General features: G+C 56.1%; 2 protein-coding genes across 2 annotated transcripts in view; one reads left to right on the top strand and one right to left on the bottom strand.

Annotated features, from left to right (window-relative positions):
• The window catches only part of TMCO4 (transmembrane and coiled-coil domains 4), an 89612-nt gene extending 76670 nt beyond the window's left edge, over positions 1-12942 (top strand). Inside the window, exons 14-16 of the mRNA XM_026517177.4 lie at positions 459-576; positions 6565-6682; positions 11839-12942. Of these exons, the coding sequence (XP_026372962.1) occupies positions 459-576; positions 6565-6682; positions 11839-12234 (632 nt within the window). The 3' untranslated portion in view covers positions 12235-12942. The remainder of the gene's footprint in view (positions 1-458; positions 577-6564; positions 6683-11838) is intronic.
• A 438-nt stretch (positions 12943-13380) lies between these two features.
• HTR6 (5-hydroxytryptamine receptor 6) lies at positions 13381-24708 on the bottom strand. Its single transcript, XM_026517184.4, has 3 exons — positions 23986-24708; positions 15681-15839; positions 13381-15481 (listed from the first exon to the last, which is right to left on the bottom strand). Exons 1-3 carry the CDS (start codon positions 24706-24708, stop codon positions 15032-15034), a joined length of 1332 nt encoding a protein of 443 aa, XP_026372969.1. The 3' UTR covers positions 13381-15031.
• Positions 24709-27965: the final 3257 nt, after the last annotated feature.

Genomic DNA, 27965 nt, shown 5'->3' with positions numbered 1-27965 from the left:
GCTGCCAAGGAGGGCTGGGCCTCTCCCTCCCGGCGTGCACGATGATCCGGGCCCACTGGTCCCTTCTAAAGATGTCCCCCCCCCAAGTTCATGGCTGGTTGGGAGCTTCACGGATGCTGAGAATAGATCTGGGTCCGAACTCAGGCTGCGTCACTGCCGAGCCACGTGATCTTGAGAATGCCTGTGATTTTCCTTACCTCTAAAACAGGGGTAGTGGTGCTTTGCAGGAAGAGCTCAGTCCCCTGGCCTGTGACTCTGTGTGCGAGGGCCCCGCTACTGCGCGTGCACATCTGTGTGTGAACGTGTGTGGGTGTGAGCAGGCGTGCTTGCACGTGTGTGTGTGTGTGGGTGTGGGTGGGTGGGTGTGACATCTGTCTCCTCCCCCACTGTTGGGGCATCCATTCCAGGACCCACTGTAGCCAGGGACACTGACCACCTTTTCTGGGGTCTCTCCCCAGATTGCCAAGGGATCATCGAGGACGTCGTCCTGCTGGGTGCGCCCGTGGAAGGAGAAGCCAAGCACTGGGAACCTTTCCGGAAGGTGGTGTCTGGGAGGATCATTAACGGCTACTGCAGGTCTGTCCCAGTCTTGCGCCGGGGGTGACAGTACTGCGCCCGAGCCCTGTGCTGGGGACGCGGACGTTCAAGGCCTGGCCCCTGTCCTAGAGGATCCCAGGGACCAGTGGGATTCTGGCCTGTTTGGAGCAAGGTGTTCTGGCCTGGGAGGCCTCTGTCCCCATAGGATGAAGGAAGAGGGGCTCCCTGTGTCAGGTGTGAGGCCAGCTTACAGGGTGACAGGCGAGACCAGGCTGGCCACCATGATCGGGGGGGAAGGGGATGTGGGAGAGTGGGATGGACTGAAAAACAAAGCTTGGGCCCCAGCGGGAGGTCTGCGAATGCCGGCTGAGGAGCTCCTGTGGGCGCCGTTTGGCAGCGCGGGAAGGGGTGGGCGAGTGTGTGGGCCGAGCTCTCAGCGCCGTTTCAGGCGGGGTGACGGAACAGTCAGCCGACAACGGAGGAGTCAGGACCCACACTGTGAGACACCCCTCGGCAAGATGCGGCGAGCCTGTGAAGGCTGGCGACTGTGAGGCTGGAAAGGAGGCACCCCGTGTTTGGGCTCGGAGAAGGGGGACTCAGGAGCTTTGGCCAAGGCCATCTGGGGGCTTTGGGGAAGAAAAGATGAAGCCCAGCCCTGAGACCGCAGGAGGGCAGCCTGAGAAGGTGCTCGGGCCCATCAGCCTCCAGAGGAGGCAAAGGAAGGGGCGGCGGTGTTGAGCAGCGGTCAGTTAGAACCGCATAGACCTGGGTCTGAATTCTGAAGCGCGGTCAGCCTCCCGGATTTTAGATAAGGGATCCGCATTTTATGGTCGCAACCCGAAGCACAGGGTATGGACGAGAAGGTGACATTCGAAGCCCAGATCCGAAGAGCAGGCTTGGAGTTTAGAAAACGGGAAGGTTGGCGGACTCGTTGTGGGCTCCATGAACACAACTTAAAATATGACAATTTAGAAAACGAGGAGGTGCTGGATTCCCAAGCCTGAAGAGTATGTTTCAGGTTTGCGGGGAGGAAGAGGCTCCCAGCTGAGGTTGGGGAATGCAGCTACGAGACCGTAGCTGGGCACGAGAATGCAAAGAGGGGCACGATGAGAAAGACTCGCGTCTAGTCGAAAGGACACACACGGAAATAGACAATTATTAAAAAGTCAAAGCTGAAAACACACCAACGCCACAATGTGAGGGGAAGGATATCAGGAGTATTAGGCTCTTACCGCCTGCTCCCCTGTCTTTGTGATCACGATCTCCTTTAATCCTCCCCCAAACCCTGTGGTGGTAGCACTTTAATCCCCGTTTACAAAAGAGAAAACGAAGGCCAGTGAAATTTAATTTTGATCTAAGCCCAACCATCCTAAGTAGGACCCAAACGAAATGGAACAGATTTGGAAAGTCCTTCTCATTTGATGATTTAGCCCACAGCAACAGCTGTATCGTTCAGAGCTAAAGATAAAGATGATTTTTAGCCACAGACAGAGGACATTAGCCAGGACACAGGAGTTCTGACCCTCAGTCTGGCTCTCTCACTTATACTCTAAGCTGAGTTTTTAGAATTAGGATATGGTAGGAAGAACAAAGAAACAAAAGAGCCATAATATATAAAAAGCTCGTGCAAATCAATAAAAAAATCTAAGAAACTATTCAGAGGATATCTACACATGAACTCACAGAATAAACAGTCAGTAATTTTTTTAAAGATTATTTATTTGAGAGAGAGAGCATGGGGGGAGACAGAGGGAGAGAGAGAGAGAGAGAGAATCTCAAGCAGACTCCCCACTGAGCTTGGAGGCTAATGCAGGCTCGATCTCATGACCCCAAGATCACTATCTGAGCCAAAATCAAGAGCCAGACACTTAATCATCTGAAACTTGAATAACATGCAGTGTTGGTAAAGATGTGGAGAAATGGGCAGGGCCGTCCACTGCTGGTGACAGTTGAATTTAGTAAATACTTTTTGGAGAACAAGTGGACACATCCACCCAAATTTTTAATGTGCCAGTTTTCTGATCGCACACATTCTGACTTCTGTGATCCTGCTGGACTAAGACACACATGCCCAGAAATGGATGTACAAAGAGAAACATGGAAGCTTTGATGTCAAATGGTCCTCAGTCGGGGCACCTGGGTGGCTTGGTCAGTTAAGCATCTGACTCTTGATTTCGGCTCAGGTCAGGATCTCAGGGTCGTGAGGTCAAGCCCCGGGTCGGGCTCTGAGCTCAGTGGGGAGTCTGCTTGAGGATTCTCTCTCTCCCTCTGCCTCTGCCCGTCTCCATCCCCCCACAAAGCCCTGCTCATGCTCTTAATCTTTCTCTTAAAAAAAAAAAAGGAAAAAAGGAAAAAAAAAACCGTCCTCAGTTAAAATCTTGGCTCTGCCAGTTACTTACTGAATAATAGTCCGTCCTGCAGAGGGGTTCTGGGGAGATTAAACGACCTTATTTCGGAAAAGGGCGGGCACTTCGTAGGTGCCCAATAATCTATAGCTGTTATAATAACTGGGCCCGGTCACATAGCACGTGATTTTTTTGGTGCTTTTCATAAACAGCAAAGGGAAAGAATTAAAATTGCATGGGTGCAATATGAAAACAGCAAAAACTTATTAAACCCATCTGTTCTGCTGCAAACCTGAGGCTAATAAGCTTGGTTTTCAATTATTTTGTGAGATCCCGAGCCGTCTCTCTAGAGAGAGAAAGGAGGAGGAGGAGGAAAGCAGGGAGAGTAGGGGGAAGGAACACAGACCAACAGTGATTGTAGTTTCTTGGTCAAACTAAGCACCAACCACGATTTCATATTCTGGGCCCCGAAGGTGTTTTACATGCTTCGAACCTCCTTAAACGTGGGGGGCGGAGGGTGGGGGGGGGGGGAGCTTCATGCCAAAACTACCAAAAAATAGACATATATAAATGTATAATATACATTAATAAAGCTCTTTCCAAACACGTCCACTTACTTGGGCTTTCGTGAACCCCCTGGAAGCTAGTGGGGCAAGTGGTACTGCTCCCCGTTGTACCCAGAGAGGGTCAGGGGCCTCGCCAAGGTCACACAGCACAGCCAGGATGTGAACTGAGGCCGGCCCGTCTCCCTCCGTGGTGAGAGGGTGTCATTCAGAGCCTCGTGGGGCACGCCCGTGGTCTCTGCTCCAAGTACCCTGTGGGGAGGGGACGACGGTAAAAGGAGCAGGAAGGACCCCTGCCTGCACGTGATCTCCAGGCCTGTGAGTAACCACGGCAGCCAAGAGCTTACTTGCGATTGGAGGGCCACGGAAGCCTGGCTTGCTGGGCCCCCACCAGGGAGCGCTGATCCAACTCAGGATACGGGACTAAGGCACAAGCTTGCCGTCAATAAGCTCTCTGCCTAGAGGGGCACCTGGGTGGCTCAGATGGTTAAGCGTCAGCCTTCAGCTCAGGTCATGATCCCAGAGTCCTGGGATCCAGTCCCACATCAGGCTCCCTATTCAGTGGGGAGTCTGCTTCTCCCGCTCCCCCTGCTTGTGCTCTCTCTGTCAAATAAATGGATAAAATCTTTTTTTAAAAAAGCTCTCTGCCTAAGAAAGGAAAAAGACTCAAGAATGGACACACGGAGGACATGGGACTCATGTCCCCAAAAGAGCATGTATTCCAGGCACACAAGGGGCAGATTATTAATCATATCAGGTGGAGAGGCTCAGGGGCACTCCCTGGGGGAGGTGATGTCCAAGCTGAATTTTGAGGGGACAGATAAGAGCCCATCAGACACGGGAAGACTGGGCCAGACAAGCGGGCCCAGAGCCAGAAGCATAATCCGACCAGATGCTTCCTGAATATTCACATGCGTGAGCACCATGTCTGTGATGTGCCATCTCGGTGCACGCTCCTGCCCACGCTGGGCGGTAAGAGGCAGTGAGGAGAAGCCCAGAGGGGCCAAGCAACTCGCCCCAGCTCACACAGCTAGTAATTGACAAGGCAGCACTTGGGCCTGGCTCTGTGTGGTCCCGTGTGTGGGATCATGGCCCACCCGGGGCAAGAGAGACAGATGCCAGATGGAGAAGGGTCTCGAATGCCGGGGAAGACCCTGTGGTTTACTCAGCACAGTTTAGAGGATATGGAACCTTCTAACATATGTTCCTGTTCTGTCCGTACATGCACACAAGGAAGTGCAATTAACTTTTTTTTTCTCAGCAGACACATTGCAGGCCAGAAGCAATTAGCATTTTAAGTAGAGCGTTGTCATAATGGAGACAGAAACAATGTGGAAGGGGCGACGCTGACTTTGCTCATTTATAACTGTCTCTATCAGAAATGTTTACGGACCACCCTCGTAGCCAGTGTCTGACGCACGTAAGTCACGGTTAGTGCAGTACAACGACTCGAGTGAGTCTTTCTTCTCCACTTAGCCGTCCGTTCTTAGAGACCGTGCTTCTTGGGCCCTCAATATTAAGATAATCGCTGGGACTTGCAAGCATTGCTCTCTGGAGAGAGTAAAGGAATTTTCTAGAAGAGAAAGCCTACAGGCAGTGGGGAGGCATGGTCAGCTTCTAAGAGAGAAGGACCGTGGTCAGATGGGCGTTTCAGGAAAGCCATGGTGGCATGTGGGAGGTGAGGCCAGGAGCAGGGAGAGCGGGAGGAGGCCGCTGCATTGGTCCCTGGAGGCTGGATTGCCTGATCTCAGGGCTGCGGCCAAAGGGACCGGTGTGGGTGCAGGTAATAAGAATCAGCAGGACTCTGGTGGGTTGGCCGTTGGGGAAAAGGGGGCCTGACATTGCCCCACTGGTTTCTGCCTGGGGGACAGGGCGGATGACCGTGGAGAGGGAGTCAGGGCTGGTGAGCTCTGTGTGGGACACAACCAGAGGGCCTGTAGAGGGCCCCTCAGCTCTGCGCCCCAGTCCTTCCAGGGGCTTCTGGGGTGATAAACACCGGAGCTCCCTTGTGGTCAAAGCCCAGCTGCAAGGGGGTCTGGAGAGCACCCCCACACCCCGGGCCCCAGACAGCAGTCAGGGAGACAGGGCAGGGACCCCGACTCTGAGCCCCTTCCTGGCTCACGCGGCACTGTGAGAGGGGCCCTTCTTCCACACGGGCACGCAAACATCGTCTCACGTTGCCATGCACACCAGAGTCAGAATCGGTCTCAATAAAAGACAACCAGATGTGCAAAGCTGGATGCCAGTCCTGGCCGCAGAGGGGAGACGAGGCGTGTCCGCTCGTGCGGACCTGCTGAGCGGTAAAGCCATGTGCACCCCTCTTGGCTGGCCCAGCTTCAACCGGACAAAGTCAAGTGTTCAAGGAGGAGGGCTATCTCGTGGGCCCCTCAGACCGTGTCCTCCATGGACAATGCTCACGGTACCTGAAAAAAGTTAGCATGCAGTCCAAGGTTATTTTCTCTCGATACCATAGGGGTGTGGCTGGCTAGGGATGAGGGTGCCGGGAGTGGGTTTCACTGCACCTGTGCAAGTGGAGGAGTGTTCCCAGCACGTGACCTGCCTGGGCAGCGAGCCTCGCCGCCTCCGAGATGCCTGAGGACAGGGAGGCCTGGAGGCTGGTCTGGACCTGACTCAGAGCGCGAGCAGGGCCCCCCAGCTCACAGACAGGAAACCAGGCCCCTGAGTTCCGTCCCCCAGAGCACGGAAGCCCCCAGTCCCCATGGTCCCCTCACCCCAGGAGGACCCCTACTGCCTTTCTCTTCCCATGGAGCCCCAGAGCAGCACCCCCCTCCCCACCCTGGGAGCCGGAAACCCCTCCGAAGACACATGCTGACTTGTGAGATGTAATCCAGGGTCCCCATGCATGCATCCAACAGGCACTCATCTGTTGCATGCCTGGCACTGTTCTCAGTTCTGGGGACCCAGCGGGGGACAAAACGGACAGCCTTCTGGAGCTGCCGTGGCCCGGGCAGCATCCCCAGAGAAGCAGCCGCTGCTCCACCATCCTGCTCCACGGAGCGGCCGGGGCCCTGGCTGCCCACAGGTGCACGGGTCCGGCCGGGCTTCCTGGGGCCAGGGGCGGCTCCCGAGGCTGACATCTCCCTCTTGTCTGCCCGCAGGGGGGACTGGCTGCTGAGCTTCGTGTACCGCACATCCTCCGTGCAGCTCCGCGTGGCCGGCCTGCAGCCCGTGCTGTTGCAGGACAGGAGGGTGGAGAACGTGGACCTGTCATCTGTCGTGAGTATCGCCTGTCCCACTGAGGGCTCTGCATTTGCCCGCAGGGGTGCTTCATGACTCCAGCCCAGCCACCCCCCCACCCCCACCCCAGGGACACCGGCCTGTTTCACCCCGGAGGAGGGAGGTCATGAGAATTTACTTGGGGGGGAGTGTAACTAATTGCTGTTCAGGCACCGTCTCTGTGCTGGCGCTCTGTCACCACGTCCTTTACACACATTTATCTCTAATCCTCACCCAGCCCCGGGGGCAGCCGTGATTATACCCATTTCTCAGACTAGGAAATTGAGGCTTAGGAAAGTTCCTGTCACACAACTGCCCATCAGCAGCCCCGATGTGCACCCTACATTAGTGCCTTCCCTCGTGCCCTGCCCGTTACTCGTCAGGACGGTCCGGTTCCCGCGGAAGTACCAAGAGCCCCCAGAGAATGCAGGTGGAGGGATTGGGGCCGGACCCTGACGGCCAGGCTGTGACACTGTGGAATGCAGAGCAGGGAAAGTGTTCCAAAAACCCCCACCTTGGAATCACCTGGGGGTTTATTTAAAATGCAAGACACTGCCCCCCCAGGGACCCTGGGGACAAAATAATAATATAAATAAATAAATAAATAAATAAATAAATAAATAAAATGCAGACCCCAGGGCCCCGTGCACAGACCTTTGGATCAGCCTCTGGGAGCAGAGCCTGCCGATTAAACAGGCCCCACTACCCCCCAGTGGTCCTGGACATCAAAAACTAGGCTTAGGTCAGGGGGTGCAGATGGTGCAAGAGAATGCTTGCTGGGGACGGGGTGGGACACACCAAACTTGAGGTTCTAGAGCCGTCTCTCGGGCTCCCCCTGCACTCGCCTGTCACAGGGAGCTAAGAGCTTCATGTGGGACAGTCTCCATGTCCAGCGCCGCCCTGAGCCTTTGCAGGCACCAGCATCCCCTTTGTACAGATGAGGACACTGAGGATCAGAGAGGCTAAGGGACTTGCCCAGGGTCACACAGAGGGGCACATGGCCAAGCAGGACTCAAACCCAGGTCTGAGGCCAGTGGGCATCGCTCCTGCTCAGGGAGATATGGCCGACAGTGGGACAGGAGCCACCTCGAGGGCGCTAAGCTGCAGTTACGTCCCCAGGCAGCCTCTTGCAGTGCGGGGCGGGGGGGCGGGGCATGAGAGCAAGAGCGCTGGTTTCCAGGTGCTACATTGTTGGCTGACAGCGGTCAAGTGCCAAGCACTTCCCAGTGTATCCCCTTCCCCCCAGTTCCACATAAGGCTGGCCTGAAAGCAGACAGGTAATGTAAGATGCTTGGCCCGTTGTGGGCCTTCATTTCAATACTAGTTCCCTCCTCTCCTGCCCGTGCCACCCCCTTTGGTTCTTTTGCCCCCGAGACCTCTCTGTCTCCTCAGACCGTCATTGAGGCGGCTTCCGGCTCTTACCTGACCCTCACTCTTTACCAGACCAGGAGCGCAGCACGAAGAGCAGGGCCTTTCTCTTCTGGGTAATTGGAGGTAATTAGCATTGCCTTTGTGCCGCTCTCCTGTTTTTCTTGAGAATTCTTGCTGGAGGAGAGGCTGCTGGAAGTGCAGTTGCCGTTACCGCTGTGGGGGACGCACCGCTGCCCGGTGCTCAGAGCCCAGGCTGGCACGGTCTGCCTTGTCCCTGCTGGCCCGACGCGGGCAGAGCCTTTGTGAACCAGCCCCGCACCGGCTACCGACCCGGACATGGTCTGCGGTGGCTTCTGGTCTCAGATGAGCCTGAGCCGCCAGGGCGTGAGGAGCTGGCCCTGCGGCGGGCGGGCAGGGGCGTCTCCTGTGGGGGCGATTGAAGCAGACGAAGGCGGGGCCGCCCACCTGTCCTTCGGCCTCTCCCATGTGGGGACAGGGGTGCAGAGGGTGGGGGATTCCGCCACCCGAGGGGCCAACTCATGAGGTTTCTGGGGGACGAGAGAGCCAGCACAGGAGCCTCTGGACTCTTCATGTCCCCCAGGAAATGCCCGCCGACTTCTAGAACGGAGCCCAGGGCGGGGCAGGAACGGACGGTAGCAAAGCCAGCATGTGCCAGGAGCTGCTCCGCGTGCGTTCGAGATCTTGTGTCATCAGGCCTCACAGCGTCGTGGTGGGGGAGGGACCGCAGCCCCGCGGTACAGGTGTGCAAGGGGTGGAGCCCGGGGAACCCACCAGAGCCTGGGCTCGTCACCACTGTGCTCACGTGTCCCATCGGTGACCTCCGGCTCCAGGTCACGCAGTTTGCCCCGTGCCTCAGCTCCCTGACGCCTCACACCTACGCACGCGTCGCAGGTGCCTTCGCGGGCCCCGTTTTACAGATGAGGACACGGAGGCCCAGGAGGGAAGGGCTGGGAAGGAGTCGTTGGCAGGCAGAGGCGGGGACAGCAGCCCCCGGTCGGGTAGGTCCCACGGTGCCCTGCAAGGCAGCAGACAGGCGGTGTGGAGGCCCATCCACATGGCGCGGATCAGGCAGCACTGAGCGCACCACCGCGCAGGGCGGCCGTGGGCACCGAGTGAGCGGGAAGTGGCCCCTGCGCTCCCTAGGCTCACCGTCCGTCAGAGAACACAAACGTGTGAGCAGATGAAGATGATGGGGTGCAGCGAACACTGTCACAGGGGAGCCCCAGGGACGGTCCCCAGCCAGCGTGGGAAGGTCAGGGAGGGCTTGTCCGCACCAGCGACACTCAGTGTGAATCTCGATGGGTGGCCCAGTTCCATCAAGACGGCCTGGGAGAGGGTCCTACACCAGCCACAGCAGACCTTCCCGCCACCAGGAAGACATTCTTTTCCCGCCCACCTCACCTTGGCTCTCCCATCCCTTTGGCTAACCGTAAAATTGGGACTCTGCCAGCGAGTGGTCCCCCTGGGTCTTTGCAGAGTGGCAGCTCAGAGACTGGGGTCGGCTGAAACCTGGGCCATTGTGGAGCCAAGGAAGGCCAGAGCTGTGCATTCTAGAAGAGCTGCATGGTGGGATTTCCACCTGAAATCAGCTACAGCCAGTGGCTGTCTGCCTCCACCAGGCCCAGCACCAGCCCTTCAACAGTTCTTGTTTGTCCCTGTGGGTCTGGGTTTCTGCTGGCTGGAATTGAGGTGTGATGGCTAGAGCTTCAGCAGCCATTTTGGGTTCCCAAATGGATCAGCCCCGCTAAGGCCCTGCCCTCTGTCCCCCATCACCCCTTCCAAGGACACTAAGGCAAGGGAGCTCATTTTTATGCAGCACTGTCAATGTACCAGGGGCTATACCTCGTGGTTTGTGTGTATTATTTCTTCCCACCCACCCCAGGAGGTAGGTAGCACAAACTCTAATTGGGTAATGTCCCTATGAAAGTGTTTTGGACCATATATGGATCATGATAGTTAGAGGTCACGTATGCCAGTTCCTACAAAGTGCCAGGCCCTTGAACTCTGTGTAGACTTTCAAGGTAGGTGTCGTGATCCTCATTTTACAGAAGAGAAGCTGGAGTTCAGGACATTGTAGGGACTCACCCAGTTACTAGTAAGAGAAGCTGAGGCTGGGACCTCTGTTTCTGTGATGCCAAACTTAGGTTCTTTCTAGTGCCTGGCAGCCAGTAACCTCCACTGTCTGTGGGAGGACACTGCCCCACCTTGACCTCCACCCTGAACCCAGGGATCGAAAACGCCCCTTGTATGCATGTATACATGTGTTGTGTGTGTGTGTGTGTGTGTGTGTGTGTGTGTTCACTGAACACTGTTCAGAAGCATTTGTAAAGAAAGGAATGAGGGGCGCCTGGGTGGTGCAGTTCCTTGAGCATCTGACCCTTGGTTCCAGCTCTGGTCATGACCTCAGGGTCGTGGGATCGAGCCCCATGTCAGGCTCCATGCTTAGTGTGTCGTCTCCTTTGGATTCTCTCTGTCCCTCTTCCTCTGCCCCTCCTGCTTGTGCTGTCTTTCTCTTTCTCTCTCTCCCAAATAAATAAACAAAATCTTTAAAAAAAAAAAAAGAAGAAGAAGAAGAAGGGAGGAAGGAAGGAAGGAAGGAAGGAAGGAAGGAAGGAAGAAAGGGGGGAAGGAAGGAAGGAAGGAAGGAAGGAAGGAAGGAAGGAAGGAAGGGAGGGAGGGAGGAGGAAGGGAGGAAGGAAGGAAGGAAGGAGAAGTCAGCAGGTTCTGGTTATGAGAAAGTAACCAAACCCTACAGGGAATTGTCTTCTTGTGTTCTTGAAAACTCATTTGAATAGCTCAGTGTGATTTGTGATTCAAATGGAAATGCAGATGTTATCAACTGAGCCTTTGTGTGGTTCCCTAAGTGTCCCCAGTGTTTTTCCTGTCTTCTTTCTAAACAAAAAGGAATGTTCTGTCTTGCGCTTGCCTCTGGCACTGAAGCAGACCCCCCTGGACTGGGTGTAGGGGGAGGGGGGAGAGCGCGCGGCTGCATTTCCGGAGCAGATCTGAGCCCAGTAGACTATACATGCAGCATCTCAAGCCCCATGCGGCCTTGCTGTTCACGTGTCATGTGTCATTAAGCAAACCACCGTCCCTCTCTGGACACTGCTTTCCTCTTTGGTAAAATGGCCATGATTTTCCAGGTTCCCCTCTCCAACTCGTCTTCTATGAAGAAAACCGGCCCAGATTCAAAACCCACCTCTGACACGTCCTAGCTCTATGAGTTTGGGCAAGTCACCTTACCTCTCCGTGGCTCCAGTCCTTCATCTAGAGTCAGCAGCCAATACCTGTCAATGGCCTGTATCCAATAAACTCGTCCACAGTGTATGAAGGACATGCGACGCATTGGGCATTGTCCATGATCCCCGTGAGGCATCGGGCGTTCTCAGTCACCCCTACTTTTCACTCACCGACACAGCCCAACACAAAAGTGGGGATATCTCTATTCTCTGCAGAAGAAGGTGGGCACTTCTTCTGAGTTCTCAACCTTTGTCTTAGTGACGATTTCTGCTCCCAAAGGACCCAGACTGTATAGAGAAACATTCTTCATCTTTATGTAATAAATTCTAGAGTGGCCGTGAACTCAGAGGCTTCCCACCCCCCTCTGGGTTTGAGAGTCATTGAGAGCTAGAGTCCTGGCGTTGGTGATCGGGTGGCTGAGGCTGCTGAGGGAGAGGGTGAGGCCCAAAGGGCTCAGCTGGGGGCCCTGGGGAGGGCAGGGCTCTGACCACCCCCCGTGGCCCTCACTCACTGTCCTCCCACAGGTCAGCGGCCACTTGGACTACGCCAAGCAGATGGACGTCATCCTGAAGACTGTGGGCATCCAAACCAAGCCAGGCTGGGATGAAAAGGGGCTCCTGCTGGCCCCGGGCAGTCTGGCCCCAGAGGAGCCTCACCAGGCAGCAGCCACTTCCTCATCAGACACCACCACACCCGGACACAACCCCAGAGTGGCCACACCCAATGAGCCAGGCCGAGCCCAGCTGCCCACAGGGCTGGACCAGTCTGAAGGAGCCTCCCTTCCTGCCACTGCCAGCCCGGCTGAGAGCCCTCAGATCTGCAGCCACGGCATGGGCCCCAACCCACGGGGCTGCCCCGATTGTGCCAGGGAGGCCCAGGGGCCCTGCCCAGGGCTGGACGAACCGCGGAAGGGGCCTTGAGCTGCCTTTCGAGGTTCCTCCATGTAGCCCTTCCTTACCCCTCCACCAGCTGCCTCACGTGACCTCCGAATTTCCACCAGTGCCTTTCCCAAGTGGAAGGCACTGGGACTGAAAAGAAAGGAATTGGAAGGAGGGGATTCACAGGAAGACAGTGTTCCCTCCCCGAGGAAGCAAGGCTGGAGCCCTGCAGAGACAACCGAGCATGGTTTAGAGCCCCAGGACTCTACCAGCCTTGGGCTTCCTGTATTTCAGGCCACAGTTGTGGGGGCTGGGTGGCCATCTGGGGGCCCTGGGGGCTCCCCCGGCCCCAGTAAATCCAGGTGGATGCCTGTTCATCCATGCACACGCCAGGGCTGCCCGCCAGCCCACAGGCACATGATGCCCCTACAGAGAGGGGCAGATGGGGAGCCAGCAGCGGACTCTCTGCTCTGGGGAGGTGCAATCATATGTGCCTGTACAGTCGCGCAGGCTGTGCACTGCAGAACCCCAGGAGCTTGGGTCACATGGACGTGATGTGAAGGGTCACCCGGTTGTGCGACATGGTGGCCCCGTAAGTGTCACAGCGTGGTGTGACATATGCTGAATCCGCATGCACTGTGGGTGGGAAGTGGACCCGGTGACAAGAATGAATTACATGGGGGAAGGATTTCCTATAGCAGGAAGGGGGAGATAACGATTATAATAAAAATAATAGGTACCACTCATTGAGAATTTAGCAAGGACAGAGTGCTTACGTGGGTTGTCTCGGCTGACCCAGCAATAACCCTATGAGGTAGCTACTATTATTATCTTCATGTTACTGAAGGTTCTTGAGACCCAGAGAGGTTAGGTAACCTGCTCAAGGTCACACAGCTGGTCAGTCTTAAACTCCAGTCAGACTCCAGAGCCTGAGCTCTCGGCCACTGTTATCTGTCTCCACGGGAGCCTCCTCCTGTGTTCTGCTGTCCCTGAATGAGGGGGCCAGAGATGGTTCTCCTCCATTGTGCAGATGGGGAAACCAAGACCCAGGCAGAGAAAGTATTGACAAGCTCTGGGGGGGAGGCAGCCTGGAGGAGGACAGCAGAAGGAACTAGAATATTAGAGCTGAATGGGTCCGCACGTATGTGAGTTTGCTTGTCCATTCGACAAATACTTACAGAACTGCTCTTGTTGCCCAGGGTCTCATCCCACCTCACCAGCTGCTTCTCCAACCCCAGGGGACCCTCAAGCAAATCCAGTCCACACCACGGTCACTGCCTCAGCTGGTGTTTATTGAGAGTCCACTCGGGCAGGCCTGGGGGCAGAGGGGAAACCCCAAGAAGCACCATGACCCCTCTGTGGCCAGTGGCGGGGCCAGAGTTGAATCTAATCAGCACCAAGGAGAGCGCCAGGCCACTAGTGGAGGGCTCCCTGGGAGTTTGGGGTGATGGATCTGGGGGGCCTCAGACTGAAAAGGACCTTATGGCAGGTAAACTGTGGGAACCAAGAATCCCCCCTGAAAAACAACCCAGGTCCCTGTGCCAGGGTCCACCGACCTGCCTGAGGGCAGCAACCCACACCCGGGACAGCTCTTGCACTCTGCTGTGAGGACTCGAGTGGCCGCCACTCCTGTTTCCCTGGCTGACCCAGGCAATGCCAGGAAGAGGTGGGGCCATGGGCTGGTCTAGCCCCATCAGTTGGTTCCCCTCCACATCCAAGGAAGTCCAGGGTCGAGGGAGACCTACTTCTGGTGTTGAGCAAGAAACCACCAGCTCCTGCTTTGTTCCCCAGGAGAGGCGGTGCAGCAGCCTGGAAGCGGGGATGGGAGCCCCGCCCAGCACCCAGAGCAAAAAGTTGGGGAGCCATGGTCAGTCAGGTGGTGGGATCTGGCCAGGCCTGAAGAGGAGGAGGGAGATGGGAAAAATAGCAGGAACAAACAGCCCTTCCTGGCCCACAGCGAGAGGCCAAGGGGGCTGGATGCCCCAGAGTGGTGACAACAGCAGGTACCACCTACAGCAGCACCACCTGTGGGTCCTGGGTCCTCTACACATGCTCTCGTAATTCTCGTGACACCCTATGAAGCAGGCATTGTTCCCTCCACTTTGTACATGGAATCCTAGGCTCAGAAAGGTTAAGGGACCTGTGCCAGAGCTAGTGAGTAGTGGAGCAGAAATTCAAATTTCTGCCTTCCTGACTGCCAGGTCAGATGTTTTTCTGTGCAGCCCCACACACATCCTGAGGCGCTGTCCAGGCTGAAAACAAATCATCCTTGCGGTTAACGATCATCCAAGCCCGCGCTTCTCAAACTACACTGTGCACACAGTTCACCTGGGGCTTCTGCAAACATGCAGGTTCTGACTCAGCAGGGCTCGGGAGGGGTATGGGGAGGGGGGTGCATTTTTAACAAACACCAGGGAGGTGACACGAATGCTGGTGGCCCGAGGACGACACTTGGAGGAGTGAGGGATTCAGCCCCGCACTCACCCGCCTCTGTAGACAGGCATCCCTCCCCTGCAGTCTCATCAAATGTCAAAGATGATTGTCTTCACCCTAACCTGAACCGAGAAGTCCTTTTCCCCTCTGCCAGAGTCCTCCAGCCACCTCCACACACACCCACGGGTTACACTCGGCAGTGGGGGCATCCTGGAGAAAACTGTATCGGAGCCAGCTGTTTTCCCCAGGGGGGTGGGCAGTGGGGGCTGGCTCAGTGCACCCCACTGGCACTCCGAGGGCTCCCAAGAGGCCTGCAGCCTTCCAGCCTTAGCCGAGAGCTGGTCCAAGGCCTTGGGGATTCCGTCCCATCCGGTCCAGCTCCCCACTGACCGGCTCCAAGCCCGGGTCAGGTCGTGGGGGCGCCAAGTGGGTGCAGCTGCAGCTGGGGCTCCACAGGATCGATGTTGAAGAAATTGACCACCGTAGCAACCCTGGCAGAGGGCGGGGGCTCCCGGGGGGCCTCTCGAGGCAGCAGGGGCTGGGCTGTGCGCTGTAGGCCTGAGGAGCCACCGGAACCCGAGCCGGAGTCAGAATTGGAGTCAGGTGGCAGGGCCAGTGGCTGCACGTGCTGCAGGCTCAGGCCCGGCCGGGGGCCGCTGTGAGAGGTTCGCATAGAGGGCGAGGCGAGGCTGGCCCGGCGCTCCCCAGGGCAGCGGGGGCATGGCAGGAACCTGCCCAGGGCCCGTTTGAAGTCCCGCATGAAGAGTGGGTAGATGATGGGGTTCATGGTGCTGTTACAGTAACCGAGCCACGTGAGGACATCGAAGAGGTCTGGGGAGACGCAGTCGCACACAGCCTGGAGAGACGGGGTACGTCATGCTCGGTCCCGGAGCAGGCTCACCGACCACCCCAGCCAGCACGGATGGGACAGGCACCCACAAACACATATGCCATGAGAGGCAGCCCCCCTCCTCCATCCCCATGTCTGGGCTGGGGTGCAGTTCAGGGCCTCCCCAGAGGGGCCTGGACTCACCTGCCCCCTGTAGTGGCATTACCTGGGCTATGTTGGCCACGAAGAAGGGCAGCCAGGTCACAAAGAACATGCCCAGCAGGATGCCCAGTGTCAGACTGGCCTTCAAGGCCTTCCTGCTGTGCTTGGTGGCCAGACGCCTGCTATCAGCTGACTCCATCCCTGGGCGTGGGGTCCTGGGTACCTGTGGAACAGAAGGCCACATACATAAGTCACCTGAGAAAGAGCCCCAGTCTGACCCTGATCCCAACCACAGACAGCCTCGATCCTAATTCTAGACTGAGCCTTAGTACCAGCAATAAACTGAGCCCTCCTGATCCTTGGCTGAGCCCCAACTATAGTCTCAGATTCCCCAACAGTAGACCTGACCTTGATCCTGGCTCAAGACCAAGCCCTGACATCAGCAATAAACCACGCGCTGCTCATGGTCCCAGACTGAGCCCAGATAGTTACCATAGATTGAGACCTACATAACCAAGGTCTCAAACAGAGCCTCAACCCTGGACTGGACTGAGCCCAACCTTACCCTGAGCTCAACAGTAGACTGAGCCCCGATCCTGGCCCTGCACTGAGCCCTGACCCTGACACAAGGAGCTCTAGGAAGGGCAGTGAGACAGCCACACAGTCACACAGTTCAGAAGATCCCACCTCGCAAAGGACAACAGTCAGCCCAAGTCAACACACGTGACTGCGAGCCCCAGCACCACACAAAGCCTTTGGCCCTACAAGAATGAGTTGCAATTAAACAGTACTTGACAAAAGAGGTCCTGCTGCTGCCCAGGGCATGGCCCTCTCTTCATAAACAGATTCTCCTCCTGTTTGGGAGTAATGACTTTGCCTGCACCATTACCCTAGTGCTGTGCAAAATATAGTGCTTTTCTGAACACATGTGCACAGAGCAAATGATTACAATGAAATCGATTTTAGACTACTAGGGGTGCTAGTGACCTCAGCATTTTACAACTCAAACTACACTGTGGACCGACAGACATCTTTACCCCCCAACACTGACCTCAAGAGCTGGAGCGCGGGGAAGAAAAGGAGAAAGGAGTTGCCCGCAGCAGCCATCGAAGGAAACAGGCATGAGGAGGTTAGAATCAGACTCTGCAAACTGGCGACCAGCAGTCCCAAAACATTAAAAAGCTCTGCACTGGACAATCCTTTAGCCCTGCTGTTCTCTTAACTATTTCCACCTCCTGAGCTCATCAAGAACCCGCTGCAATCTATAAAACCTTTCCCCAGAAAACAAAAAGCTTATAAACTGTTGCACAGGCACCCAGAGAAGGAGAAAACATCCCACATTTCCAGCGGATTCAGAGACCACCTTGAGGTCCAGCCACAAAAGCCCCAAGGCCCACGGAACCTGGGACAGGAAGCCCCCGTCTAAAGTGCGTGTTGTAATCAATTTGGATTTTCATACCTCAGTTTTACACAAAGTGAGACCAACTTACATTTATAATTTAAGTAAATCCCAGTACGCCAAGGTATGCACAGTTCATTGAGCTGTGTAAAGGTTGTGTGTGCTGCCTGGGAACATGCCTGGCCTTTGGGACCAAGGGATTCCTCCAATGTTTCTTTCTTTCTTTTTTTTTTTTTTTTTAAGACTTTATCTGTAAGTAATCTTTACACCCAACGTGGAGCTCAAACTCACAGCCCCGAGATGAAGAGTTGTAAGCTTCTCCGACTGAGCCAGCCAGGTGCCCCTCCTCCAACATTTCCTAAACTGCAGGAGAGCCCAGCTTAGCTCTTGAGGGAGCCAGAGGTGGGTTGAGTATAGGGTAATTGGAAGAGTCAGAAGGAGGCAGGAAGGGAACCAGATTCCCAGGCAACCTTCGCAGATGGAAAGGGGGCGGAGGAGGCAAAGCCAAGAGGATGTGTCAGTCCCAGGGAGCACCAAAGCCGAACCCCCACCCCGCTCTCAGGCTCAGGGGCCCCCTTTCAGCCCTGCTCTTCGTGCCTCCTCAGGGTATCCAGATTTAGTGTCCTGTCCATGGTGCTGAAACCCCAAGTATATGCTCTCTTTCTATAGGATCAAGGGGTCGGAGTCTAGAATGGTGACGGGCAGGAGAGGGGAGATAAAGCACACTGTAACTCCCACCGCTCAGTTTATCCAGGTGAAATCTGGTTATATGAATACCAAGCACAAATTCACAAAAAGCAGCCTAAGAGAAGCCCTTGATTGCTCCCCTCTGTCTTGGTGGGGCAGCATTGTGCAGAGGTAAGAGATGGACTTGTAAGACAAGTGATCTGGCTTCAAGTCATGCCTCCACCACTTACTCGCTCTGTGATCTTGAGACAGTCTCTGTTTCCACATCTGTAAAATGGGAAAAACAATACTCAGCTTGTGGAGTCGTTGCGAGGCTGTGGATAATAAATGCATGCACAGTGCCTGACATAGAGTTAAGTGCTACATACGCGGTAGCCCTGAGGTCGGTTCAGCGGTATGTGCTGGAGATTGGGGAAATTCTGAGCACCTTCTGCCAGCAGCTCAGGCTCCCCAAAGCAGCACAGATGTCAGGACAAATGCTCGCCATGCTGTAGCAAGGGAGGGGAAAGGCCTCTGCTCTTCTCTTTTGTCTCTCTCCTTTTCTCTGTTCCAGGGTAGACTCTATATGGCTTCTGTGGCCCCACCATGGTCAGCCTGGAGGCGAGGCTCCTGCTTCCCCCAAAGATCTGCCATGCCTTCAAACTGCTGCCATCAATGGGGATAGACACTAGGGAGGGAGGGAGCTACCATCTCCAGAAGAGACACCCACACAGGTACCCCCCCTGACCTCTGGCAACCTGGACAGGGCAAGAGACAGCCCTGATCTTGTCAGGGCTCTAGGGCACTGGGAAACTGAGACACTGGAGAGAGATCTGGGTGGGAAGCAATCACTGGGAAGGGAGCTCCAGAGAAGGAATTAAAGATGGCCTCAGATTCCCTCTCTAGGAATCTTCCTGGGAAAACCCTGGGTTTTTCTTTCTCTTCTTTTCCCCAAAGAGTTGACCCAAGAACACAGGCAAAAGGGAAGAGAGAAGGAAACCAAAGCACCGAGAGGATAGGGGCCGTTCCCCAGGTCACACTGTCCGGGTACAAGGCCTCAAAGCAAAGCACCCCAAGTGACCCCAATCAGCACCATCATCAGCATTTAGGGGGCACTTACTATGTGTCAGCATCTAATACTCATCATGCCATTCAGCCTTGACATGGGGTAGGTATTATGATCCCCATTTTGCCGATGAGGGTCAGAGAGGCAAAAGAACCTGCCAGCAGTCACACAAGCAGATAAGGGTTGAGTCAGGGATTCAAAGTCATTTCTAGCTCCAGAAATTGCACTTTTCTACTTCATCATACTGCTTCCATGTGGGGGGAGGGGGCTACAGAAACCCCCAATACTGTCACCAGAGGCCCTCATGGAGCAGAGGCCCGTGGAAGCCACTGGCCTCACCCTGAGGTCTAGCTGATGCCAGCTGCACCTGCCCACTTCTCTCTGCCCTCACGGCCGAGTGCTGTTGTCTGCATGCCCCTATCGCCACCGAGGACAGCCGCCTGGACAACAGTCTGGAGGTGCCCTTCCAGGAGGCAGTCCCACAGACAGGTTCCCCCGTGCAGTAAATACCCGAGGAGGTCTGTACACTCGGCATATACGTACACTACAGACGACGACACAGATGTTTAACAGAATGTAATTGGTCAAATGACAAGATCTCCAAGACATATCAATATATAAGTGATAATGGCAAGTTGCAAAATAATAGGCACAACAGGACTCCATTTCCTTAAAAAATACACACAACAGGGGCATCTGGGTTCATCTTGGATCATGATCTCAGGGTCCTGGGATCGAACCCCACATCAGGCTCCCTGCTCGGTGGGGAGCCTGCTTCTCCTTCTCCCCTGCTTGTGGTCTCTTTCTCTCTCTCTCAAATAAGTAAATAAAATCTTTAAAAAGTTTTTTAAATAAAAAAATACAAATAAAAAAATACACAAAACGAAGCATTAAGTCCCTTTGGGTGCATAGACAAACACGAAAACACAAAGAAAAAGGAGAGGAAAGACATATCCTAAATCGATGAGTGTCCCTGGGAATGGAAGGTGACTGGGTGGGACTTGGGAAGGTCTTTCACTTCATCTCTATGGCTGGATATTTTTTAATGTTTTATCTATTTTTTTTAAGCTGGCTCTACACCCAACATGGGGCTCAAACTCACGACCCCAAGATCAAGAGCTGCATGCTCTACCAACTGAGCCAGTCAGGCACCCCCTGGATTTTTATTTTAAAGTGTATTTATGTATTCCCTCCTGTAATTTAAAACTTTTATGATCACCTACTCCTAGCGTGAGGGTTCTAAGACAGACTCTGGAGCCAGACAGTCTAGTTTCAAATCGTGGCTCTGTTACTAACAGGCTGTGTGACCTCAGGCAGGGAGATCCACTTCTCTGTGCCTCAGCTTTCTCATCTGTAAAATGGAAATTACAGTGGCATCTACCTGGCAGGGTTGTAGTAAGGACTAATGAAGATAATACGCACAAAGTCACTTGATCAGTGCCTCGCACACAGTAAGCCCCATGTAAGTGTCAGCCAGCGTTTCTGCTGTTAGAGTCCAGCTCAGCTCTGATTATGGTGATGATGCTGTTATTGGCAGCAATGGCGGATTTTTCCCCCAAAGAGGCTCAAAGGGATGATTTCTCCAGAACCACGTATCTTACCACCAAGAGGAAAGGGGAGGAACTAACACGTGCTGAGCACCTAGTTTGTGCCAGGCTGACATATGTTATCTCACCGACTCTTCAAACAGCCTCATGTGATGAGTGACATTACCCTGGCGTAGTGGGAGCTGAATGACTTGTCCAAAGTCATCAGCAGGGATAGGAAGGAGGCAGGATTTGAACCCCTGACCAGCCAGGTGCACAAGCGCCTGCAGCCAGCTCTGGCTGCCCCAGGCCACCTTGTTCCCAGCACCAGCCAAGGCTGCCATGCTCAGCACTGCTCCTCTGTCAGCCTCTCCCCAGCTCAGCCCCCTCCTCCTCCTCCGAGATATTTCTGTGATCACAGCCTCCTCCTCTGAGGAGGAAGGACAGCGATGGAAGGGAAGACAGATCGCTAACACAAAGTGATGCAGAGTTGGGTGAGGGAGGGTGGAAAAGGCTGGCGGAGGAGGAGAGGGGGAGAAACTGATGGGAGAGAAGGGGGAGAGGCAGATGGGAGGACGTAGAAGGCAGAGAAGGGGGCGAGATGGACCGGGAGGAGACAGGGGTGGGTGAAGGGGAGGAAGACGAGGTGCAGAGGAAGACACCGGGGGGGGGGGGCTCCACACCAAAGGCACAGCACAGGTCCTGGCACAGAGACCAAGAGCCTGGGGAGGCAAACGCCCCGGCAGACCTGCTTCCCCCTGCCGCTCTCCAACGCTGAGCTCCCACACTGGTCCCTCCCGGCAACGAGCACCATCCCACCCTGGCACAGATCTCTCTCTGTCTCTCTCCCTCTCTCCCCTATGCTGGCAGCATCTACTCACTCTGAAACCACTCTCGCCATGCCCCACTCTTCATCCCTAGCCCGGTGTCTGCCTCAGCTGTGAGCGAGACCCCTACCTCACAGCCGCGGGGCCAAGAAAGCCTGGCTGAAACCACCGAGCTGACCAGTGGCTTCTGAAAAGCCTGTTCACATAACTAGGCAGATGTGGGGGGTGGGAGGAGAGATTAAAATACTCAAGCCTGCGCAGTTACCATGTCCTCAAACCCAGAGGAGCTGGGGCTTCAGAAACCCATGTCCCGCTCCACTCCCCCACCCTCCGTGGAGAAGCTAGTGGCTGGATTGGGGAAGGGAGCTAAGGGCTAAGTAGGGCTGAGGACAGGAGGAAAGGGGTCCAATGCACCCCAAATTTTGTTCATTCTCATCAGTTCCTCTAGGTCCAGGCACTGAGAGTTCCACTGCCCAGCAGGAAGCTGAGTCTCAGGGGCAGGCCAGCTTGGGTGGGAGGAAAGGGCTCGTGACCCGGGAAGATGGAGTAGAGGCCATGTCCCAGAAACAAATTCCCAAAATGCAGGGAACTGTGCAGACAACAAGGACAACAGGCATGCGAGAGGCTGGCTTAGAGCTGAGTGGTTTGGGAAGTGGTGGGGTCTGACAGCTCCCCGCTCTCTCTGAACCCCAGGCTCCCTATCTGTCAAACAGGGATGATGGTAGTCCTCGCCTGGGTGGGTGTTTGGGGGATGAGCTTAGCCAGGAGCCGGCACACAGTGGGCACTCAGAAACTGTGGGGCTGCAGCAGTCAGCACCCCGGGGCTCCTGCCTAGCTTTGGCGGCCACAGGCTCAGGTTTAAGCCTGGCCCCAGCCAGGAAGCCTCAGGGACAGAAAAGGGTGTCACAGGTACCACTGGCACGGAGAATCCAGACCCGTCCCACCACCAGCCACCTCCTCGCATCCTTAGTCACTGGCGCGGAGCTCCCCAAGGTGTGGAAGTGGACGATGACCCATAACAGAACTAAATGACAGAGTGAGCACATCAGCCTTTCCCAGCACTCTCCCAGCTCCCTTTCTGGTTGTGTCGAGAAAAAGTGGGTGTCGATGCCTCTCTGTCTTTAACAACCCGCTGGCACCAGAGAGGAAGCGGGCCTGGGGCTGGGCGGCTTTGACTTCCCCTCAGGACATCAGCAGCACTGCTGGGATTCCTGCCTCGCACTGACTCCGCCTTTGGGACCACCTTCTGTTTACCGCAAAGGTACGGAGTTTCCATTTCCAGAAGAGATAAGAAGTTTCCTTTCTAAACAAATGCATGGAAGTAAAAAGATAAGTGAGGTGATGAAGAGGAAAACGCAAATTACAGAAGAAAGAAGACGCCTGAGGTGTGTGTGGGTGGGAAGAAGGCCGCTAGTCCAAGGTGGTCCCACATGCCTCGAGTTTGGGAAACGCTCCTTTACGAGAACCCAGGGACAGTGGGGATGGCCCAGGGCAGCCTTCCTACGGCTGGAGAACCAAGTCAGGGTCACGGCCACCTACCGCAATTCAGGAATGTCCTCCAGTGAGAACAGATGGAGGGGGGAGGACCTCCTGTCCACCCTGGCCGACGGGGCAGCTACAGCTCCCAGCCGCACCGCCGGGGTGGGTCAGGCAAGCCGCTCGGAGGGCCTGCCTTTCAGCCCCCATCCACCCAAACCTCCAGGGACCCCCCATCCTACAGGAGCCTCCTCCACCTGGGGCTACCTCAAGACTAGAGAGCCCTGTCAGGACCTTCCTCGAGGCCTGTGACCGAATTCTCTGGGCCTCAGGCCCGGTCAACCTAAACTCCCATTCCTTGGGGGTTTAGGACAACAGACAGCAAGAGTCGGGTGCCGTATGGCCTGAGTGACAAGAGCAGCCACTCCACTCCAGACACGGCAGGGCCTTAGCACTCACGAGTCATTAGTAAGCACCCAGGATGTACAGTGTGGACCAAAACTACCCCAGATGTGCACAGCTTACACTCTCGTGGGGGAGAGAGGCCATGAACAAGTCAACATATAAGCCTGCGGTTAGGATAGAGGCTAACAGGGTGAGGGAGCGCAGGTGGGTCTGCAGACACAGTGGTCAGGGACAGACTCCGGAAAGAGGGGACCTGTGAGCTGAAAAGGAGTCAGGCAGAGCAGCGCCAGGGGAAGAGCCGTCCAGGCAGAGGAAACAGCAATGCCAAGGCCTGGACACCGCAGTCTGGTGCCTTCGAGAAACATCAGAAGGGCCAGTGCAGAAGGAGAGAGGGCTAGGGGAGGAGGTGAAGCTGGAGAGGCTGGCAGGACCACTTTCCCAGGCCAGACCCAGACATGGGTCTCCTCTTTTAGGAGGAGTGACTTTGTTCTGTTCATTACTCTGGCTCCTGGGCAGAGGACAGACAGGAGTGGAGAGGAAGTAGGGCAAGCCAGTAGGAGACTAGTGAGGGCTTCCGGGATAGAAGCCATGGTGGTCTGGCTGAGGAGGGTGGCATGGGAGGTGGTCTGCCCTCAGGGGACAGCACGGACAGGCCTTGATAATGGCCCCCATGGGCATGAGGGAAAAAAATGATTCCTAAGTTTCCGTGGGGCAATGCCATGATGGTGACGTTTGCCATGACAGGAAAGGTAGGGAGGGTGGGGACACCCTCAATTCCCTTGGCTCACGTTACCTTCTCCCAGCCTGCCCTGCGCGCTGACAGAGCTGTCCTGTGGACAGTCCGCACTGAGTCTAGAGTGCTAAAGAGTCGTGTGTGCTGGAAATGGCCACTTGGAGGTCATCAGCAAGTGCATATATTAAGTGATGGATGCCCGGTGGGCACCCCGCGGCTGCTCATTCCTCTCCATCCCACAGGCCCAGGTCTCCCTGCGCGCCTCAGGTACCTGCAGCGTCTCCAAGGCCTGGCCGGCGGTGCCGGTGGTGCCGGTGGTGAGGGAGGCCACCTGCACGGCCTGCTTGCGGGCGGCCAGCAGGATCCTGCAGTAGGTGTAGCAGATGGCGCCCGAGGGCAGGAAGAAGGTGAGTCCCGACGCCACGAGGACGAAGGGCAGGCTGGCCAGCAGGCGGCACTGGCCCGGGGCCGGGGCTCGTGCGCGGCCCAGCTGGTGCCAGCCCAGCAGCAGGGGCAGGAAGGACGCGAGCGCGGCCAGGCTCCAGGCGCCCAGGACGAGCCCCAGGGCGCGCGGGGGCGTCATGCGCAGCTTGTAGCTCAGCGGGGAGAGGATGAGCAGATAGCGGTCCAGGCTGATGAGGCAGAGGTTGAGGATGGAGGCGCTGCAGCACATCACGTCGAAGGCGGCCCAGAGCAGGCAGAGGCCGCGCGCCAGCACCCAGCGCCCGTACAGCGCGTTCAGCATGGCGGGCGGCATCACTACCAGCCCCACCATCAGGTCCGATGTGAAGAGCGACACCAGGAAGAAGTTGGACGTGTTGCGCAGCGCGGGTTGCGTGCAGATGAGCGCGATGAGCAGTGAGTTGGCCGCCGCCGTCAGCGCGATGACCACGCACAGCGCGGCCGCCACCCAGCCGCTGCCCGCCGGCTCCGACGGCGGCCCCGACCCCCAGTCCGGGGTGCTGTTGTTGGCAGGGCCGGGCTCTGGGACCATGGGGGCGGGGGCGAGGACGTCAGGCCCGAGAGGGGTCCGGAGGACGAGGAAGGATGGGCGGGAGGCCTGGGTGAGGGACCTGGAGGAGCGGAGGCTGGATGGGCGTCGTCGGTGAAAACAGACGCGCCACCAGGGGTCAGGTGGGATGATAGGGACAGTGGCACTAGGTTAAGGGGCAAAGACCCAAGGAAGATGGAGAGGGGTTATGTGGTGTGAGGTGGGGACCCGGAGCAAACGGGTATGGAGTTTGGGAGGGGGCACCTGGTGAGGCGCAGAGTCCCCGAGAGGGAGCGGGAGGGAAGTCAGGAGGACCGGGACGCCAGGCGACTGGGAGGTTGGACGGGTGGGAGCAGAGACCCCTAGAGGGGGCGAGCGGGAAACTCCGGGCGGGGACGCCTGCTCTGGGGCGGGGACCTGAGGAGCTGGGAGCGGGGACCGAACATACGCGCTCAGCAGCGAGCAGCCCCCTCCGCCGCAGGTGGGCGTACCAGGGCGCTAGGTCGGGAGCCGCGGCCACTTGGGGTGGCGGGGCGGGGCCCCCCGGTGGGGAAGACAGGTCTCTGATCCGACGCAGTGGCAGCCAGGGCTTGGGCGGCCACGGTCCCCTGCGGCGTGCGGGAGGACGCCCGGCCGGCCCTCGGGGGCAGGAGCAGCAGCAGCGGCCGCGCCGCCGCCGGTCCCCGGCCCCGCTCCCGCCCGCGCTTGGTACCTGGGCGCTCGGCGCTGCTCCACGGCCGGCTACTGCGGCAGGCGCCGCGGGGCTGGGGAAGGAAGAGGCGGCCGCGGGCCGGGCAGGCGCCCAGGGAGCCCGGGAGGCACTGCGAGGGGCCGGCGCGCGCGGAGGAGCGGTGGCGCTTCCAGAAGCGCGCGGTCCCCGAGCCGCGGAGCCTGCGCCCCGCCCCGCGGTGGGCGGGGACAGCCGAGCCCCCGCCCCGCAGCGCGCTGGGTCCTCAGCACCTCCGGGTCGCCGCCTCCGCCCCCCCGCCCCCCACACCCCTCTCCCACCTGACGTGGCTGCGGCACAGGAGGAACACAGAGGAGGGGCTGTGGCCGCGTTTATATAGGACTGCTCCCCAATGGGGGGGCTGCCTACCCGCAGCGGGGGTCGCCGCGCTAGCAGGGGGAGCCCGTTGCGAGCTACTAGGGAGCTCGCTGGACACCCAGTTGTGTGCACACACATGTATATGCACATATACATGTATATAATAATATACGCAATACATAGTAACCCATATAATGCTTCCTTCAAACCTTTAAACAGCAGGTTACGTCCTCCTCCTGGGGTCCTTTGTGCAGAAACCCAGCACTCCCTCCCCGACAGCACCAGGCGCGAAGGATGACGTCCCTGATGTGCTGGTACTCCTAGTCTAACAAAGAATGTGCACAGATTTGGGGATCCCTAGGCCAGACGGGGTAGAGACACTGCAGGTAGAGATGTAGCGCCCTCTGAAGGTGACCCCGCTGGGTATCTCTCCCCCCAGCTAAGGAGAGCCTCTACCAGGCGCTTCACAGATCAATCCTGTGGATTCCATTCATTCATTCATTCATTCATTCAACAAACATTTACTGAGCACCGACTGGATGTTGGGCGCTGGTCCGCTACAATCACCCCAGCAAAGTTGCAGCTGTATGGAGCCCCCGTTCTAGTGGAAGGAGACAGACAATACAAAGTAAGCATCATAATCTCTTAAAGTCACCATAAAGGGATCACTGCTATAGAAAAAAAGAAAATGAAGAGCAACATAAAGGGAATCTGAGGGGGAAGGGGGTCTTTTTCCCTCCACAGAAGCAGAAAAGCCATACCCCCCATGTATAAGACTCCTGCTATGTACAGAGGCCTTATTCTCTTATTCCTACAACTTGCAGCAATAATGCTGTAATAATGTGGATAGGTAGGTGTTCAACGGGGGCTCAGAGAGGCCAAGGGCCTCATGCAAGGTCACCAGCACAAGAGACCAAGTAGAACTGAAACTCAGGACTGCCCAACACCCAAGACAGAAAAACCTCAAGATCCTGCAGCGTCCTACCCACCCCCCAAGCCACTGTTTGGGGCCCAGAGTCCCAGGCGTGCCCACAGACGGGTCTACGTAGCAGGAAAAGGAGGTGTGTTCTCCCTCCCATGTGACATCCCTGTGACGCTTTCTGCCATGCCCCAGAGGACAGGATACCAGGCACTAGGCTGAAAATCATACAGACCGGACTTGGGATCCCATTGCTGTTGCTTACCAGCTGTGGACTCGGGGCCTTTTTTTTTTAAAAAGGCCTAAAGAAAACATGACAAATTTGTTAATATTTGTTCATTCTCAGTGACAGGTTCACAGACGTTTGTTATACCGTGATCTGTACTTAACTGTAATTTTTTTTAAGATTTATTTATTTATTTATTTGAGAGAGAGAGTGCGCACAGGATTGGGAGGGAAGGGCAGAGAGAGAGAGAGGGAGAGAGTCTTAAGCAGACTCTACGCTGAACGTGGAGCCCAACAGGGGCTCGATCTCATGACCCTGAGATCACCACCTGAGCCAAAACCAAGCATCAGATGCTTAACCCGCTGTGCCTCCTGGACGCCCCTTAACTATGATTTTTTTGAAAATTTTTTTTCAAGATTGGGCCTGGACGGTGGTGCCACCTTGTGGCCAGACTATTATCTTGAATTTAAGAACTTTTTCGAAAGTTCCATATGTGTGCTCTTAAGTTTATCATATCTGTCATGGAATAATAAAGCCCCAGACTTCCTTAACTTTTCAGGGTAGAAAGGGATCTTCAGGGATGCTCAGCCTTTGCTTGATTACTTCTAGCCATGGGGAGCTCCCTCTCTGGAGGAAAAGGCTGGTACCATGATGGAACAGCGGACTCTTCAGAAGTCCTCAGCCCCAGACCCCATGCCGGCCAGAGCTCTGCATCATGGGAATGGAGAAACCGAGATCCAGAGAGGCTGTGAAGTCTGCTCAAAGCTGCTCTCCCGGAAGGCGCTGGTTAACTGGATAAACTCCATGAGGCTGGGGATTTGTCTGTTTTGTTCGCTGCTGTATCCTCAGCCCATAATAAGCTCTCAATAAACATCTGTTCAATGAATGAATGAACAAACCTTTCAGCCCAGCCACCAGCAGTTGTGACCCAATCTTTCATTCTCAGTAATTATAATGACAGCCAGCATTTTCCTTGTGTATGTGTCTTGTTCTATGATGTAAGCTCTACACTGAGTGTGGGGCTTGAACTCAGGACCCTGAGATCAAGAGTCACATGCTCTGGGGCGCCT

This window comes from Ursus arctos, unplaced genomic scaffold (assembly GCF_023065955.2).
Source record: "Ursus arctos isolate Adak ecotype North America unplaced genomic scaffold, UrsArc2.0 scaffold_32, whole genome shotgun sequence".
Lineage (NCBI taxonomy): Eukaryota > Metazoa > Chordata > Mammalia > Carnivora > Ursidae > Ursus > Ursus arctos.
This window is presented reverse-complemented; position numbering and strand designations above follow the sequence as displayed.